This window comes from Gossypium hirsutum, chromosome D05 (assembly GCF_007990345.1).
Source record: "Gossypium hirsutum isolate 1008001.06 chromosome D05, Gossypium_hirsutum_v2.1, whole genome shotgun sequence".
Taxonomy (NCBI): Eukaryota; Viridiplantae; Streptophyta; class Magnoliopsida; order Malvales; family Malvaceae; genus Gossypium; species Gossypium hirsutum.
The window spans coordinates 4,309,401-4,327,694 of NC_053441.1; the positions used below are offsets into that span (position 1 = coordinate 4,309,401).

At 29.6% G+C, this 18,294-nt stretch overlaps 2 protein-coding genes across 2 annotated transcripts; both read left to right on the plus strand.

Annotated features, from left to right (window-relative positions):
• Positions 1-1,656: 1,656 nt before the first annotated feature.
• On the plus strand, positions 1,657-4,373 carry LOC107906921 (alpha/beta hydrolase domain-containing protein 17B). The gene is made up of 5 exons (XM_016834070.2): positions 1,657-2,498; positions 3,164-3,200; positions 3,367-3,603; positions 3,693-3,740; positions 3,825-4,373. The coding sequence occupies exons 1-5, from the start codon at positions 2,200-2,202 to the stop codon at positions 4,107-4,109; spliced, it is 906 nt and encodes a 301-aa protein (XP_016689559.2). The 5' UTR covers positions 1,657-2,199; the 3' UTR covers positions 4,110-4,373.
• A 4,243-nt stretch (positions 4,374-8,616) lies between these two features.
• Positions 8,617-11,270, plus strand: LOC107906920 (two-component response regulator ORR24). Its single transcript, XM_016834069.2, has 5 exons — positions 8,617-8,887; positions 9,204-9,356; positions 9,589-9,867; positions 9,971-10,047; positions 10,301-11,270. The coding sequence occupies exons 1-5, from the start codon at positions 8,740-8,742 to the stop codon at positions 11,123-11,125; spliced, it is 1,482 nt and encodes a 493-aa protein (XP_016689558.1). The 5' UTR covers positions 8,617-8,739; the 3' UTR covers positions 11,126-11,270.
• The last annotated feature ends 7,024 nt before the right edge of the window (positions 11,271-18,294 follow it).

Here is an 18,294-nt window from a genome sequence, read left to right on the forward strand (position 1 = left end):
CAATTATATTTGGCAATGAAAAAGGGATTTGTGCACATGAAAGTGATGATCCATTACCTAGATTTCTTCAATCATGATTATAGGCTTATAGCATATATTGTAAAATATTAGACTCTTTCTTTTGTTAAACACTTTTTAAACAGGTCACTTTTCCTTTCCCTTTTCTTTTTCTTTTATTCTATTGCATATACTTAAACATATTTTCAGACTAAACTTTATTCTTTTTCTTTAGTCATACTATTATAGCACCTTTAACTTAAGACCTGCCTCTTTCTCTTTCTCTTTCTTTTTCATATTTATTTGTGCACCAACTTATCTTATATTCTATGTCCTTTTTGACTCACTCTCTTCCTTTCCTTTGGACCGAAGCTAGATCCAGTTTTCTGTTATCATGACATTTTTGTTATTTTCATTATTTCGTAATTATGTTTTAGAATGTATTATATTAATATAAGATCGTCTAGATTCAAATTTCAATTTTAATGTCAATTAATACTTTAAATTAATTATCACTGACATATTTATATATAATAATTTATTTGTACTTCTAGTAAGAGTAATCTTGGCTTCTGCATGGAACTGTAGCCTCTCTTCTTTTTTTTATAATCATTTGAGTGTTAATTAAGGTAGTAATGAATAATTAGATTCAGTTTTAGTAATTGCCGAAGTATAATTATGGGGGGATCTCTCCAAAACCGTTCATTTTCACTAGCCGTGGATATTGATAACATGGCAGAGACATCCTAGGAGGACCACTACCTGTCCCTTGGTAATGCCATCATCCATTCTTTTTTGAAAGCCGAAAGACAGACAGGCAAAGGCCAATCAATTAATTTTAGTTTCTCCCAATGTCACTCCATAATCCCCATGTTCACAATTTCACTTCCAACATTCATCATAATTAATTAATTCTACGTTATCTGAACATCAATAATTGAGGATACACCTATCTCTATTTAGTTATTAAAACCACTCAAAACCCCCACTTGTTTCTTAGACAATCACTAAATTTACTACAATACTATATTTTCTCTCTTTTTCTTTTTCATATAAAAATCCATTCTCCAGTGGAGACCCAAATTTTAAGTAAAAAGTTGAAATGAAAAAGAGTAGTAAATTTTGGAGATGACCAAACAGTAAAAAAGGTTGTTGGTAAAAATGGTCAAAGTTGGAAGACGTTTGTTACAAAAACATGGGCTGAAACTGAACTCAACAAAGCAACGAAAGGAAAAAGAAATGTCGGATTCTGACAAATTTTTTTATTCATATTTTTCTGAAATCTTCTCTCCTTCCTAAAGATCCCCACCTGCCTTTGACCGAACCTCAGCCGTCCAAATTTACAAATTTCATTTTCTCTTTAATATCTGTTCCGTCCAACTCTAGAGCACTAGTTTTAAGAACAACCCATTGTTTTGGATAAAGGGAACATTCAACTTTACAATTTAAATGTCAAAAACACCCTTCACTTTTTTAGCATGAATTTGTTATCAGATATTTATAGGTGTTAATTTATTATTATAGAATTTTGTTTACATTTTTTAATCACAACATTTTTTTATATTTTATATCCAAATCATTTTTTTGGGATAATTGTTCAAATAAAGACAGCACTAATCTTTAATTTCATTCAAAATTAAGATCAAAATACTTAATTAGTAAAGGGTAAGGTGGTAAAATTCCAAAACTAGGTATTGTCAATCAGAAAATGAAAGAAGGAAAAGAGTCCAGATCATGTTGAAGACATCCATGGCTTCTAAGTAGAGTACTTGGAAAAAAAAAGCTTATTAGCTAGCAATAGTATAGCTATATTTCTAGGCTTATGTTCCTCTCCAGCAACACTTCCAGCTCAGACCCGCTTAGATCGGATCCAATTATCCTTTGATTCTTCCCCTTTATTTGGATTTTGGCATTTCATCATCCTCAGTGTAACCAAGTAATAAAACAAACAAAAACCCTCCAAAAAGGAAAAACCAAATAAACCACCAATTCACCTATCACCAATCACCAAAACCCAACGGAAATTCAAAGACAAAACTCTCAAGGAAACTCAACGGAAACAATACCCTTTCGAACCAAACATCATAAAACAAATTCTCGCCGGCCTGCCTGCCTGTATGTTCATTGCATGTATTGTCCAGTTTCGTATCTGAAGAAAAGGGAAAGAAACTGTGCCTTTCGTTCTCTTCCGTCGTCTTGTTAATGGGGAACGTAACGTCAAGCGTGGCCGCAAAGTTTGCGTTTTTCCCACCAGATCCACCAACGTACGAAGTTTGCAAGGATTCAGATGGGAGGCTGGTTTTGCCGGGGATCAGAGCTGATTTGAACATGGATGTTCATTTGCTCGATACCAAAGGCGGCAATAAAGTCGTAGCCAACTATTGGAAACACCCTATTGCCAAGTTAACCCTCTTGTATTCCCATGGCAATGCCGCTGACTTAGGCCAAATGCATGAACTCTTCATTGAGCTCAGAGCCCACCTCCGCGTCAATATTATGAGGTACCTTCCTTTATCTTTTTATTCGTTTCTCATCTTTTGCTTGGATTTTGATTATGTTCAACTCTTCTTCTCTCTTTTTTTTTTCTTTTTTTTTTTTTGCCTTTCGAGTTTAATGTATTTTGAGTTCGGTAGTTCTGTTTTTGTTTATATGTTTTGTACTATTTTGTTTTCAGCATAAAATTTGTCAGAAGGCTTATGATAATTGCTGTTGAAGCAACACGCTTTTGTCTTATGGAATTCTTTTTTAATTTGTTTTTCTTTGTCTTTGCATATTTGAGAACCACCAATCTTGTTTGTCAACTTTAAATTATTATTATTATTATTAAAACCAATTTCAGCCCATCATTGTTTTGCTTGCTTCAATTACAGGTCGGCCGGCTATCACTTTTCCTCCCTTAAAAAATAAATAATTTGTAATTTTAAGTAATGTTTGAACACAAAGCTTTTCATGAAAATGGCTTCAATTCTGTTTGTTTGCGTTTCACACCCATGTGTTTGACCATATTCGAATAATCTTTTTTAAATATGTAGATAAATATTAAAATTAAGAATACTCACCCTGTGTCCAATTATCTTATGAATTGTATGGGGAAAGTAGCTAAAATGGTTTTTTAAAGGCAAAACCTGTTAGATATTATTTATTTATTTTCCTTTTCATTTTGCAGTTATGATTATTCAGGATATGGAGGATCATCCGGTAAGGTAAATAGGTCTTTGGGTTTGTGTTTATTCGTCTTTTCTTTTTCCATGTCTTTCTCTTTCCTTTGAGGGTCAACAACACCACAACATTGTGGATTAGTTTTTTACTTGTATGTCTAAATTTATGTCTGATAAGCTGCTTCCTTTTTTTTCCCTGAAATTGCGACAGCCAACAGAGCTGAACACATACTATGACATAGAGGCAGTGTACAATTGTTTGAAGAAGGAATATGGGGTTACGCAGGAAGATTTGATAATATATGGCCAATCGGTTGGAAGTGGACCCACCCTACATTTGGCTTCTCGTTTACAGAGACCAAGAGGAGTTGTTCTTCACAGTGCCATACTTTCGGGCATTAGGGTCCTTTATCCTGTCAAGATGACATTTTGGTTTGATATCTTCAAAGTAAGTTCCATTTTCACCTTACTCTTAAACTCTAAATCTCTTCCTTTCTGCTGCAATCCTTAAAAATCATTTGGTCCGAATATTTGCAGAACATAGACAAAATACGACGAGTCAATTGTCCGGTTCTAGTTATACATGTAAGCATCCTTTCCATTGCATCATTGCTCTGGTTACTTTGCTTAGTTACTCTTCTTTAATTTTAGTTATACAAATGTTTGCAGGGCACGGACGATGAGGTTGTCGACTGGTACCATGGGAAACGATTGTGGGAGCTTTCGAAGGAAAAGTACGAGCCTTTATGGGTGAAAGGTGGCGGCCATTGCAACCTGGAAACTTATCCCGAGTACATTAAACATCTACGTAAGTTCATAAACACCGTGGAGAAGATTTCCATTACGAAACCAGAGAAAGAGCTCGATTCTAAACCTAGTTTTACAGAAGAAGAAACTAAACACAATAAATGCTTGAGACTTAAAAAGAAGGTAGCTGGTTCCAAAAAGGAGTGAGGCCTTGGAACAGGTAGATAATATTATTATTCATTTGTCTCCTAGAATTCATTCACCGAGGGACTGGCAGCCATGGTTCCTTGAGCTTTGATGTTGATCGATTTCTATGAGACATTGTGAGCTGATAGGAACCATAGATATATGTAGTCTCTTTGATTTTGAACCATTTATGGTCTGATAGAAAAATATCACTGAGAACGTATGGTTCTTGATCTAGGGTTTCGTGTATAATTTTACAAAGTGAAATATAAATGCTCCTCGAAATTTCCCTGGTCCAAGGCCCAAACCTCCATTGAAGAGGGCCCAATACGTGCATTAATTATTGTATTCTATTTCTACCAATTCTTCAAAATCGGGGCCGACCCATTATTTCAATCTTTGTAACAAGTTCATTTGATTTATAAAATTTTATAATATTCATTATTAAAAATAATTTTATAATTAAATTCAAATAATAATTTGATTTGTTAATTCTAATAAACTAAAATTTTTACTTTTATTAATTGATAGTTAGACTACAAGGTGCTTAATAAACAGGGTTTTGAGATTTGGACATAAATAGAAGGTTGAGTATTCAAACCATTTGATTATAGCGTTTGGTAGATGAAGGTTAGTTTGAGCTAAAACCTCCAAAACAAATAAGGCAGGGATGAACTACTTTTTCACAATGGATTGGGAATGAGATATGTGGAATGATATATCTGATCATACTTGTCCAAAAATTACTCCCATTGTCATATGCTCTCAGATCTAATAGGGTGTCAAGATATTAGTATCATCTATTCTCTAATTTTCACTTTCATCTCTAAAATCTAAAGTTTACATACTAATTTATCACTAGGAACATGACATAATTATCACTAATTTACATACTAAGAACATGACATAATTATCACTGAGAATATAGTGTACAATTATATCGATACACTATTAATATTTATCAATTTCCACAAAGTTAATGTTTGCAAATAATGAACTTAAGAAATTTGTTTATTTAAATTTTCAAAAATATTCTCTAATTAATTTCTATAATGAATGTTTTAATTCCTTGGTATATAATAATGTTTTATTTCAATAATTTCACCCAATAAAAACTAAAGTATTATAAATAAATAAATACTTCACAATAAAATGTATCATGTTCTTATTTGTCATTTTACACATCAATTTTTCAGCTATTAACTAAGTTTTACTAAACATTTTTAAATAAACAGATAATAAAATTAGTTGGTCAAATCAATTAATAAAATCAATCGGTCAAACCAACCACTGGAATCAGCTATAATAGGCAGTGTCTATAACATAATTTCATTACAACAACACATCTATAACATCATCTAACTGTAACAACTAAATTTGTTGTAAAACCACTTTTTATGTTTTATTTTTACCTTTAATAACAAGTTTTCATTTAAAACAAGAAGTCAAGAACAATAACAAGGTATTTATTAAATTAGTTTCTATAACAGTCTCTTATATTAAATTTTAGTAAATTTAGTTTTAATCTTAAGTGAAACGAAAATAATAAATTTTAGTTAATAAAATATTTAAATTTTATATAAAAATATATCAATTATATTTTATTAAATGAAAATAATATTTAATAGATGAAGTTATATTTGTAAAATTTATTAAAGATAAAATCTAAATCTCAATATTTAAAAATGTTATTAATATATTATAGTTTTTTAATTTGAATTTTTAAAAAATTCAAATATGATTTAAATCTCAAATATTGTTATAAGTGTCTCGAATGTTGATATAGATGTATAACAGTCTTCTCTCTGTAACATTCAAAATATTGTTAAACATACAAGGTTGTTATAAAGAGGGTTAATTGTATAGATCTAGAATCCATCTTCACCAAGCAAATCATCATGATCTACCTAATTCTCATCGAATCAATTACTATTAAAATAAGGATACAAAGTAGACCTGTCTATGGGTTGGGCGGCCCGGCCCGACGGTCCGCCCGAAATATGGGAGGGTTCGGGTAAAAATATAGTCCCAAAATATGGGCTTGTGCAAAAAAATGAGACCCGTTTAAAAAATGGGCCGGGCTCGGGCTCAACTTTTTTTGGCCTGAGCCCGGCCCGGCCCGGCCCGAATATAATAAATATATTTTTTAATTTTTTAATTTTAAAATACTTTTAAAATATTTTTATTTTTAAAAGATTCTTTTGTGTTTATTAAAAATCGGGCCAGGCCGGGCTCGAGCTTATTATTTTTCCCGGGCCGGGCCTGGGCAAAATTTTAGGCCCACACGGGCCCGGGACCGACCCGGCCCATGGACAGGTCTAATACAAAGTATTGAGATAAATCTTTATAAAGTCAACCCATATATTATTGTGATTGCATGTTATTGAAATAAATCAATAAGGATAAAATAACTTTGGTAAAATATGCAACAAATAAGAAAAATTTATGAATCATAATATGTATATATTGTAACTATTATTGTGATTGCTCAAAAAAATGCCTCAACAATCTTAATTATTGTAGAGTTAAAATATGTTTCACTTATTATATCATATATATCATATAATAACTTTAATTTTTGGCCTAATACCTAGAGTATTATATTATAGGCATGAAAGTTGGGGTTTAATTTTAAGCAACTCCTTTCCACCTCTCCAATTATCAAAAAAATATTATTTTTAACTTTAAAATATAATACGTTAATTATATTTCTTAAAATAATATTTTTTATTTATAATTTTTTTGAAATATTTAATGGTAATGATTATATAAATATCATATATTGATTTTTTTTAAACAATTTAATTTTTCATTATAAATTAATTTTTTTATCCCTTGTGATGGATGGATTTGGCTGTATAGATAAATTAAAATATATTATATTCATTTGTTAAACTTTTGTTACAAAATTTACAGCATCTCAAAAATACTATAATTGAGAACTTAATAAAATAATATAAGTGTTTAATTTTTAGAATATTTATGTCAAATATTAATAAAAAAACATTTATACAAAAATTTTTTAATATAATTTGTTTTATAATTTTAGTTAAAAATCTTTAATTTTTTAATTTGTTTTTTAGTTTTTATTTTGTAATTCTTAAAAAAATTAAGATTAATGTATATATTAGATTAAATACTTCTTTTTATTTTTTAATATTTATTTAATTTAATTTATTTAAATAACGATTGTAAATTTTAAACATATTTTTTATTGTTTTAAAAACTGTATTATTAATTTTAAATTAAATATTCTTAAATGTTAAATCCTATATTTTTTTGAAAGATAAATTCATTAATTCATTCAATTAATGAACCATACAATTCAAGGAAAAAAAATAACAAACACTTGTTGTAGATGGTGAAGACAAGCTCTATCAACACAACAAAGGTTTTAGTCTCAACATCAATAAAGCATTATCACATATTAACAATTATTTTTATCACAACTCAATCACGACATATCTGGAGTGATTGCAAGCACTTAATACGATGAATAAATTAACCCTAGATAGTCCAAAGCGGCAAGCAAAAACATAAATATTTTAATAAAATTGTTGGAAGGGGCAACCATGAACCATAAAACAGACATGAATAACACCAAAAAAATTATGTCATTAAAATGTTCATTTTGCCTATATTTAATGACTTGTTTAAAATATATTTTAAAATATATGAAAATTTTATTATAGAAACATTTTTAAATTTTTTCTTTCTTTCTTAATTGTATTTGAATAGGAGTTTTAAATAAATATTTTTTTCAACTTTTTTTCTTTATAAACTTATTTCAAATATTCCCAAAAATTATTTGGATTAATATTTTAAAATTTAAATATATGTTAAAACTATATTTTTAAAGCACTTAAAAATAATTTAAATGTTTAAAAAGATACATGCCATTCATACGTTATATCAAATGTCATATAAATATAATGTAAACATAACTATTTCATTAAAACCTCGTAATATAACATATATTAGTTTTTTTTTGTGTGATATACTTGATTGTATTTATTAATTAAATTATAATTTATTTTTAATTTAATATTAAAAAATTTAAAAGAATTGAAGAAAGTAAAAGCATAAAAAAATGTTAAAAATGAGAAATTAAAATACTATTCTTTAAAACAATTTTATACAATAGTTATGGACATTTATATAATTTTTTTAGAACTTTTAAAAATAAAAAAATTATATATCTATTTTTATTTAAATTAAATAATTTATATTATATGATAATTTTAAATTTAATGAAATATTTAATAATAATTATCCAAGTATTAATTTAATTTAATTTTTTTAATTTTTATATAACATTTAATATAATTTTAAATTAATAGTAACATTTAAAAAATAAAAATAATACTGATGTTACACCACATTTGAATGAAATATTTATAAAACTGTTAAATTTCTGTAGGATAAACCCAAATCCACGGTTAAGATTACTTAATTGATCGAGTCATAGGGCAGATATAGTAAAGTCTGTTATTTATAGTACTAGAATTACTTATCATTTTAATTGCAAAGCTTTACTTTTTCCTTTTCCACCATTTCAGTTTTGTTTTGGCTATCTGAGTTTAGATAGGCACAGTCGATAAACTTGACAAAGATTGTATCTGGGTGGGTGTTTGGATCCCTTATTTTATCAATGACCCTGCAGGAGAAAAGGGGTGGTTCCAATGGTGAAGATGGTGGTAAGGACCGGTTTCCAATTGGCATGCATGTTTTAGCAGTTGATGATGATCCTGTTTGTCTCAAAGTTTTGGAAAATCTCCTTCGTAAATGCCAATATCATGGTTAGTGGTTGTTTTTGTTTTCCCTTTTGAATGCTCTTGAAAATTTTTCTTTATTCTTATCTCAAAGGTTGAAATTTACATCTAGATTCTGCTCACAAGTTACGTGTTTACTGTTCTGTTTATTCTCAATCTTTAACTCAAAGTTTTATTTATTGTTCTCAAAATGTTAAATAAATGCTTCTGTCAGGAAGATCTGTGTCTTGTGCTTTGAAGTGATTAGGGTCTTTGTAATTGTAGAATGCTAGGTTTGACTTGTAACAATGCTAAGACAGTGGGCTTCTTTTTGACATATCATGCATGTTTTCTTTTTCTGCAGTTTCCACAACCAATCAGGCAACTACGGCCCTCAAAATGTTGAGGGAAAACAGGAACAGATATGACTTGGTTATTACTAGTGTTAACATGCCAGACATGGATGTCTTTAAGCTTCTTGAACTCGTGGGGCTTGAAATGGACCTACCTGTAATCAGTAAGTATTTACCCTTTTTTTCCATTTTATGGCACTGAATTATTCCCATTTGATTTTGCTCTTTCCCCTCTTTTGTCTTTTGAATTATTTGTGGAATGAATGAAATTTTTTTTTGGGTAAAGTTTGATGGTTTTATAAACCCATAATTATCCTGGATCTAAATTTGAATAGTAGATTAGAAGTGTTTGAGAGCGATTTATACCATATTATCTCATTCTTGATGAAATTCCAGTGTTGTCAACTCATGGCGATACAGAGCTTGTAATGAAGGGGATTACTCATGGCGCTTGTGACTACTTATTGAAGCCAGTTCGCATCGAGGAGCTAAAAAACATATGGCAACACGTTGTGAGAAAAAACAAACCTGACTTTAAAGATCACGTTAATGCACTGAACCAAGATAACGGACACGAAGATGAGGATCCCTCGATCCAGGAAAAGCCTCGAGTTGTTTGGTCTGATGAGGTGCATAGGAAGTTTGTTTCAGCTGTCAACGAATTGGGTCTTGATAGTGAGTTTTATGCTGTTTAGATTAGTGTCTCTTACTGTGACGCAGCATACCAGCCTCATTTTTAGTTTTAATTTTTCATTTTCTCTTCATTTAAATGATTCAGAGGCTGTTCCGAAGAAAGTTCTTGACCTTATGAATGTTGAAGGCCTCAAAAGGGAAACTGTAGCAAGCCATCTACAGGTAATGTCCTTATGAATGCTGAGGCTCACAAGGGAAAACGTAACAACCAATCTGCTAGTTTTAGTAGAGTGTTTTGTTACCGTTTTACTCCTTGTTAGAATTAGCACATTGTTAATGAAGTTATTGCAACTTCAGTTCAAGCTATTGTAAGAGTTAGGCTGGGCCATACACATGGGAGAATTGCATATACTTGAAGTATGAGCTTTTATAAAGTGTGCAGTATTTAAGCTTACTATCTTATGTTGTCTTGCAGAAATATAGGCTTTACATAGGACACAGCATTGTTGCTGCATTAGGCAGTAAAGATCCGTCTTACTTCCGCATGGGTCCATTGGACGGCTTTGGATATTTTCACACAGTGACTGGAAGGATTTCAAGTGCCTCTCTGCCATCTTATCAACCAGGTGGAATGTTTGGGAGACTGAACTCCTCAGCTGCTTTAACCCTACATGGGATTTCTTCTAGCGTGATTCAACCTGGACATTGTCAAACATTGAATAATCTGATCAATGGTTCTGGGAAGATCCAGCCAGCCGTGGTACCTGCAAACCAGAAAAAAAATGGAACTTTGTTTCATGGGATCCCAACATCGGTAGATCTCAATCAACCGACACAGAACAAGCCCACCAACGGTTGTGGAGAATTTAATCGTGTTAATGATCCGAACTTCCAAGATGCCAGAATGGCGGTTGGTGGCTCGTGTAATACTCTACATGTTTCCTCAGGCAACCCTTTGTTGTTACAATCAAACACACAACAAACGAAACATAGTGGTGCATTTGGAAATCAAGCATCCCTTAGTAACAGCCTTCTTGATCTTTATTCTTTCAAGGCAAAATCAGCAAATTTGGGGGACTCTAAAGGAGACATCTCCAATGTTGGCCTAAATAATTATATCATTCTGAATATTGATTATGCAACAAAGCAACAGTGGGGAGATAGCAGATACGATAATAACGGCAATACGAATCATTCATTCTGCCGAGCGGATTCCCTGGTTCTGTTTTTGTTTGTATGTTTTGTGTTATTTTGTTGTGTGTATAAGATATGTCAGAAGACATATGATGCTTGGTGTTGAAGCAACATGTTCCTTCAACGCTTTCTTTTTTTATTTTGTTTTGCTTGCTTTTAATTTCAGGTTGGCCGGCTGTAACTTCTCCATTTTATCTTCTTCCCTTAAAAAAATAAAAATGGATAAATAAATGAATTTTCATTTTATTTAATGTCCGAACACAAGCCCTCTTTTTTTTCCTCAAAGAGCTTTTCATGAAATGGCTTAAACTCTTCTTTGTTTGCATTTAACACAAATGTGGTTAACCCATATTTTGATCCATCTTATATAAGTAAATAGAAAATAAAATTAAGGATATTTGAGAAGAATTTATGCATGTTTCCGATACTCACGGTGCTCCTATAGCATAAAAATGAATCCTCAATTTTTTTTTTATGTCCAATTATCTTATTTGTGTTATTCCTTTTGTTATTATTATTGCTTCAATCTATCCCATAAAAAAATGAAGATTTAGTTGTGATTAGAAATACATTTTTCTATCTTTACCTATGAATCTTTTCCTCATACTTATTCGATTGAAAGTATTTGATCCAATTGAAAGAAAAAATTATGTTTCATAATTTTATAATTTAATTTTTAGTTAGAATATAATTAAATATATATAATTTAATTGGCCCTTAGATCCAAATAGCGACGATCTATATTCTTCCTCAAATCTTTCGTTGAGAGGTAAATAATTAAATTCTTTTAAAAAATAAAATTTTTGTTCGGAATATAAATCAAATCAAGGAATCGCTTAACTCTTAGGATTAATAGAACGAATCACACTTTTACCACTAAATTATACCCGCTACAATGCTATTTATTTTGCAGTTATTATTATTCAGGACATGAAGATCTTCCCGCAAGGTAGAAGAGTGTTTAAGTTTGTATCTATTCGTCTTCTTTCTTTTTCTTGTCTTTCTCTTTGTTTTGAGGGTAAACAACGTTGAAACATTCCGGATTTTTTTTTAATTATCTCATTATACAATGACTAAAATTATTCATAATTTCTTTTCAATGAACTCGAGCGCACGCATTCTTGTATTGACAACAATGTCTATATTGATTGAGTTAAGACTCAATCGACGAGTGTCCGTTGATTTTTAAATTGATTGAAAATTTTATTTGGTAGAAAAATGTTTTTACCTGTATGTATAAATTTCTATATGATAAGTTGCTTTCATTTCCCCTACATGAAGGCAGTGTACAATTGTTTGAAGAAGGAATATAGGGATATGGCCAATCTGTTGGAAGGGGAGCCACCCTTTCGGGCATTTTGGTTTGATATTTTCAAAGCATTTTTACCTTCCTCTAAACTCTAAACACTTCCTTTCTGCTGCAATCCTTAAAAATCATTCGGTCGGAATATTTGCAGAACATAGACAAAATACGACGAGTCAACTGTCCGGTTCTAATCCAGTTATACATGTTAGTATCTTTTCCATTGCATCATTATTTTGGTTACCTTCCTTAGTTCTTCACTTTTAGTTATACAAATGTCTGCATGGCAAAAACGTTGAGGTTGTCGATTGGTATCATGCGAAACGATTATGGGAGCTTATGAAGGAAAAATAGGAGCCTTTATGGGTGAAAGGTGGCGGCCATTTGCAACCTGGAAACTTATCCCGAGTATATTAAACATCTACGCAAGTTCATAAATGCCATGGAGAAGAAATCCATTACGAAACCAGACAAGGAGATTGATTCTAAACCCAGTTTTACAGAAGAAGAATCTAACCACAATAAATGCTTCAGAACAGGTAGATAATACTACTCATTTGTCTCCTACAGTTCATCCGACTCACTTCATCACCGAGGGACTGGCAGCCATGGTTCCTTGAGCTTTGATGTTGATCGGCTTCAATAAAACATTGTAAGCTGATAGGAACCATAGATATATGTAGTCTCTTTGATTTTGAACCATTTATGGCCGTCCAAGTGTTCCATCAGAAAAATATATCACGGAGAACATATGGTTCTTGGTCTAGGGTTTCGTGTATAATTTTAAAGTGAAATATAAATGCTCCTCGAAATTTCACTGGACTAAGGTCCAAACCCCCATTGAAGAGGACCCAATATGTGCATAAATTATTGTATTCTATTTATACCCAATTCCTCAAAATCGGGGACCGACCCATTATTTCTATCTTTGGAACAAACTCAGGTTTGAAGACTAAACGAGCAAATATTAATGATTATAGTGGTAAACGAGCAAAGATTGAGTGCTATCTCAGCTACTCGAGACGAGAAGTGGCTAAAGAATTAAGATTTCGGACTTTCTTTCTTTTTTTTTTTCTAATATGATATGATTACTATTTTTGATTAAACAATAGTGAAGATTGCGTTGCATGGCTGGAACCGAGCTAGCTTTGTGGCAAATTGGATAATGATTTGTAAACATGTCGCCCACAAATCAGCCACCACATACACTAGAAAGAGATGGCTATAAAGCAAACTAGTAAATTAAACATGTAGAGAAGGTTTGCTTGAAATCGATGATTTACAACTATAATCATTAGGGGAAAAAACCCTCTTTCTCAACCATGGATTTATACATGACCACATTAAAACAAATTCGAATAAAATAAATTATTTGATTTATTAAATTTAAAAATAAAAATAATTTTAGAATTATATTCAAATAATAATTGGAATGAACTCAAATTTATTGGTATCAAAATAAGATAAGTTTAGGATTACTGGACTAAAATTGATTTTATAAATTTTTTTAACAGTAAATGGATCACGGTCTTCCTTTTCTATCATTTCAGTGTTTGATGTAGGAACAACAAATGACAGCTAGCTAAGCTAGATTTGCGGTATCTACAACCAAGAAGATATACGTTCCAATTAATGTTTCAATAATTTTATACAAATTTTTCGTTACTATTCTTTAATCAACATCTTAGCACTTCACCTCCACCCTCCCCCCAAAACAAATTATTCATTAATAATTTGTATCAGTCATTATTAGCTCCTAACTCTAAGATTTAAGATAATGTTTAGAGTAGTATTTTAGCTACAATTAAATAAATCATTTATGCTTAGGTATTAGTTAAATATTTCTTTTTTATTGAATTCATCATTTTTATATTTGTTAAAGATTATGTGACACGAATCCTGTCACTTGTTGAAAAAATAAATACAGTGATAAAATAAGGGGATCTGTGGAAGCTGGGGTGTGGACCATTAAGCACAAAACTGGATTGGGGTTGCGACCGGATGTAGGGGTGGAGCCCCCATGGTACGGATCATACTGCACAAGTTGAGTCCGTATAAAACTATACTTCTACTATCGGACTTTGATTAGAACTGAGTTTTTCAACCCTTAAAATAGATGTAGTTGAAACTCTTCTGCCCGTGATTTTTTTTCCAAAAAAGTTTCCACGTAAAATCTATGTGTTCTTATTTTTTTTCTTATTGCTTTGCAATCTTCTACCATCATTATCGTCTTTAATTATAACAATATTAATTAGAAAGATAATAATTTAATTAATTGAGCCTTAGTTCTATTGACATCGGTGTTATTGTAATACATTGAAGGACGTGAAATTAAGCGTATTTATGCGTATAATAACTTCAATTTAGAGATTTAAAAAAATATTAATAGTTTAAAAAGTTATATAAAAATATTAATTGCATTTTTATAATAATATATGATTAACACTTCTATTAAATAAACAAACTGCCAACTTCCCCACCTTTAAGGATTCCAAATTTTTAGTGAAATGCTACATCTGTATTTTGTTTTTAGGCTCGTCACGTGGCTAAGGCTAAGTTACATTAATTACTTTATTATAAAGTTTATAAACATTTATGCATTAAAATGGAAGCTCCTAGGAAGCCCACTTCTCACTATGCCATTAACCATAATGTGGCAATAGAGAATATTCTTGTGAAAGACACTGACAACAACATTAGGGCAATTTCTATTTTCAATTTTTTTTATAATTAACTCCAATGCTTAGAATCATTAATCAACAAATTAAAAGGTTAGTAATATTTATTATTAAATGGACTTCGTTTTTGAAATTTACAAACATCATTGTAACTATTATAACCACATTATTTATTTATTTAGACGAAAATATTATACAGTTACATTTTAAAAAAAATAATGGTGAAAAATTGTCGTAAATTAACATTTAAATATATCACAGAAATAGAAATAGAAAAAAAAAACATCCATATGTGAGTCAAATGCATGTCAAAAAGAAAAAGCATGTAGTGTGCGAGAAATTCCTACACCAGGGAACATGAAAGTTTTTGGAAGACATGCAGACAAAACAGCATAGATTCTTTGACGCCACTGGCAATGAATACCAAGCAAATGAAAGCCGTAACCAACAGAAGATATCATCATAAAAGGAAGGTAACATGAATTCTTTTTTCTTTTTATATAAATTTATATATTAATGATGGAATAAATTTATGATCTTATCAAAAATAAAATTATTCTTATTTAATTTTTTAAAGTTTTATTAAAATCATTTAGTTTAATGTAAGTTACGTGGAGATGTTACCTTTAATATTAATCATTTAAATTTTAATAAAATCATTTAGCTGAATCATTTATACTATGACATGAATTTGAACCGTGTTACTTCCATCTCTATCTTAATATTATAGGTAAGTTTTATAAGTTGTCATTCAATTATGCCTGTGTTTCTGTTTTAGTCGCTTAACTTTAAAAATTTTTTAATTTGGACACTAAAGTTTGAATTTGTTACTGTTTTGGTTACTCATTGTTAAATTAATAACAGAAGGTCTTTTTCTAATTGGTATAATAACATATTTTGCCCTCAATACTTTCATATCCTATCAATTTGATCCTAATTCTAAACAGTTCAATAAATTAATCCTTCACATTTACAAATTCTATCAATTTAGTCCTCAAACTTCCTAACTAAAGCTTTCAAATTTTTAAAACAAAGGCATTCCACTTCTATTAATTATTTTATTTATGGTTAAAATTATCTAATTCGATACATAACTCTTTTTGTTTATATTTCTATGAAGTTAGTGTTAGAAATTAACTAAACACCATTAAAAATAATAGAAAATAAAAATGTTAAAAATATAATATATGTATATATAATAAAATTATATAAATAATTTAACATTTGTAAAAAATAATATTTTTCACTTTGGCTAGCATAATTTTAAAGAAAAAAATAGAGAAAATCGGTTCAATCGTCAATTTAATGAAATTTTTAGTCGGACTCAATTGGTTCGCGGATTGATTGGCTCAATCTTTTATTTCGAATTAGTACCTTGATGGGTTCTAGATCCAACTTCTTAAAAGATATTTCTAAAATTATGCTAGTCAAAGTGGAAATTATTTTTTTAAAAATATTAAATTATTTATATAATTTTATTATATATATTATATTTTTAGAATTTTTATTTTCTATTATTTTTAATGGTGTTTAGTTAACTTCTAACACTAACTTCTTAAAAATATAAAAAAAAGGTAATATACCGAATTGGATAATTTCAACCATAAATAAAAAGAATAGTAGATGTGAAATGCCTCTATTTTAAAAGCTAAAAGCTTTGGTTGAGAAGTTTGTGTATCAAAATGATACAAATTGTAAATGTGAAGGGTTAAATTTATTGAATTATTTAGAATTAGGATCAAATTGATAGAAAATGTAAGTATTGAGGACTAAATGTGTTATTGTACCAGTTAGAATAAGGCTTTCCCTTATCAATTTAATCGCGAGTGACTAAAACATGAACAAATTCAAAAGTTAAAGGCTAATTAAAAAATTTTAAACCAAACATAATTGAGTAACCATTTGTAGAGTTTACTCTTCTATTTTTGTTCCCATTATCAACTTTTTATTTTTATTTTCACAACTTTGAAAGCGTAAATTACAACTAAGCACACTTAAAAAGCGAGTTATGCCTTTAAAACTTGCTTCATTTCAAATATTTCTTTTTTGATATTATGTATATCTATTTTAAGGTTCATATTCGAGGTTCGTGAGTGTCCCTCCTAATAATATTGTCTTTAAAATCGGAACCACATTTTCTCTTTGGTATCAGTCCAAATATTATTGACTAATTGCGTGTTAATCTATTCCTTGTTCATTAATGACATTCACATTAGTTACTTTCCAAAAAAAAAAAAAACAGGAACATGTGATCCAACCCGTTATGTAGTATACTAACTATTACTTAAAAAAGGACTTCCACTTTGAAAAAGTGTTACTTTTAATAGAGAAAGTAATCTTTATTAATAGCAAGCACGTTAGAAAGGATGGCTTACAACAAGCAGCAACAAATTGGAAAAGGAAAAGGGAAGATACCCCAAGCCTAGAACGGATACAAGCTTCTTTCAAATAAATAATGTACATGATAGTATATGAGTTTCACATTTTTTATATAATATTTATGTATTTACATTTGATTGATACTTTAATGTATCAATCTAAATTTTTAGATTGTAAAGTTAATTTGATGAAAATATCTTAAAGATTGTATTTGACAAATTAAACATAAAAATAAATAAATTCATAATTAACACTAAATTTATTTTATTAACAAATAATGAAAAATTCAAATTTAATAATATTAACAATCAATTTTTAATAAAACCCAAATTAAATACTAAAAATTACTATTTTTATCTTTAATTAACAAAACATATAATTTTTATTAAATACAGTAACCGATTTGTCATTTCTGATCATCACGTTTTGGTTTGACATATCAAAATGAAAAGTCATCCTTCATGTTGTTTAAAAGAGTAGATTTTTTATTCTCGCTCCCTTATGTTGAGCTTAGCTCTTATGGTTTGTAAATATTTGACTTTCACTTCAAGCCAAATGGATTCCGTTTCTTCAATAAAAGAGCTTCCCTGCATAAAATAAAATAATAAGTCATAAGCATTCAAGTGTTTGATATGATTTGTTCACAATCACATCCACTTTGCTTTACTTCACTTTTTTTAAAATTCACCAAACAAGTTGTTTGAATGTTTAATTACAATTCCATTCTCAAGTCATAAATTTATTTTGACACTTAATATTTAAATTACTGTTTTATAATATTTATCCTATTTTTAAATATATATTATATATAAGTTAAAAGATAAATTGAAGGTTAAATTAGTCATATATGTAAAAAAAGTATTAATCAAATAAGTCAATTTTTTGAAAATTTAGGAAAATATTTTTTAGAGTGTG

Coding starts and splice junctions, on each gene's coding strand:
- LOC107906921 (XM_016834070.2), top strand. CDS start 2,200: ATGGGGAACGTAACGTCAAGCGTGGCCGCAAAGTTTGCGTTTTTCCCA. Junction 3,201..3,366: donor ATGGAGGATCATCCGGTAAG/GTAAATAGGTCT, acceptor AAATTGCGACAG/CCAACAGAGCTGAACACATA. Junction 3,741..3,824: donor GTCCGGTTCTAGTTATACAT/GTAAGCATCCTT, acceptor AAATGTTTGCAG/GGCACGGACGATGAGGTTGT.
- LOC107906920 (XM_016834069.2), top strand. CDS start 8,740: ATGACCCTGCAGGAGAAAAGGGGTGGTTCCAATGGTGAAGATGGTGGT. Junction 9,357..9,588: donor AATGGACCTACCTGTAATCA/GTAAGTATTTAC, acceptor ATGAAATTCCAG/TGTTGTCAACTCATGGCGAT. Junction 9,868..9,970: donor CAACGAATTGGGTCTTGATA/GTGAGTTTTATG, acceptor TAAATGATTCAG/AGGCTGTTCCGAAGAAAGTT.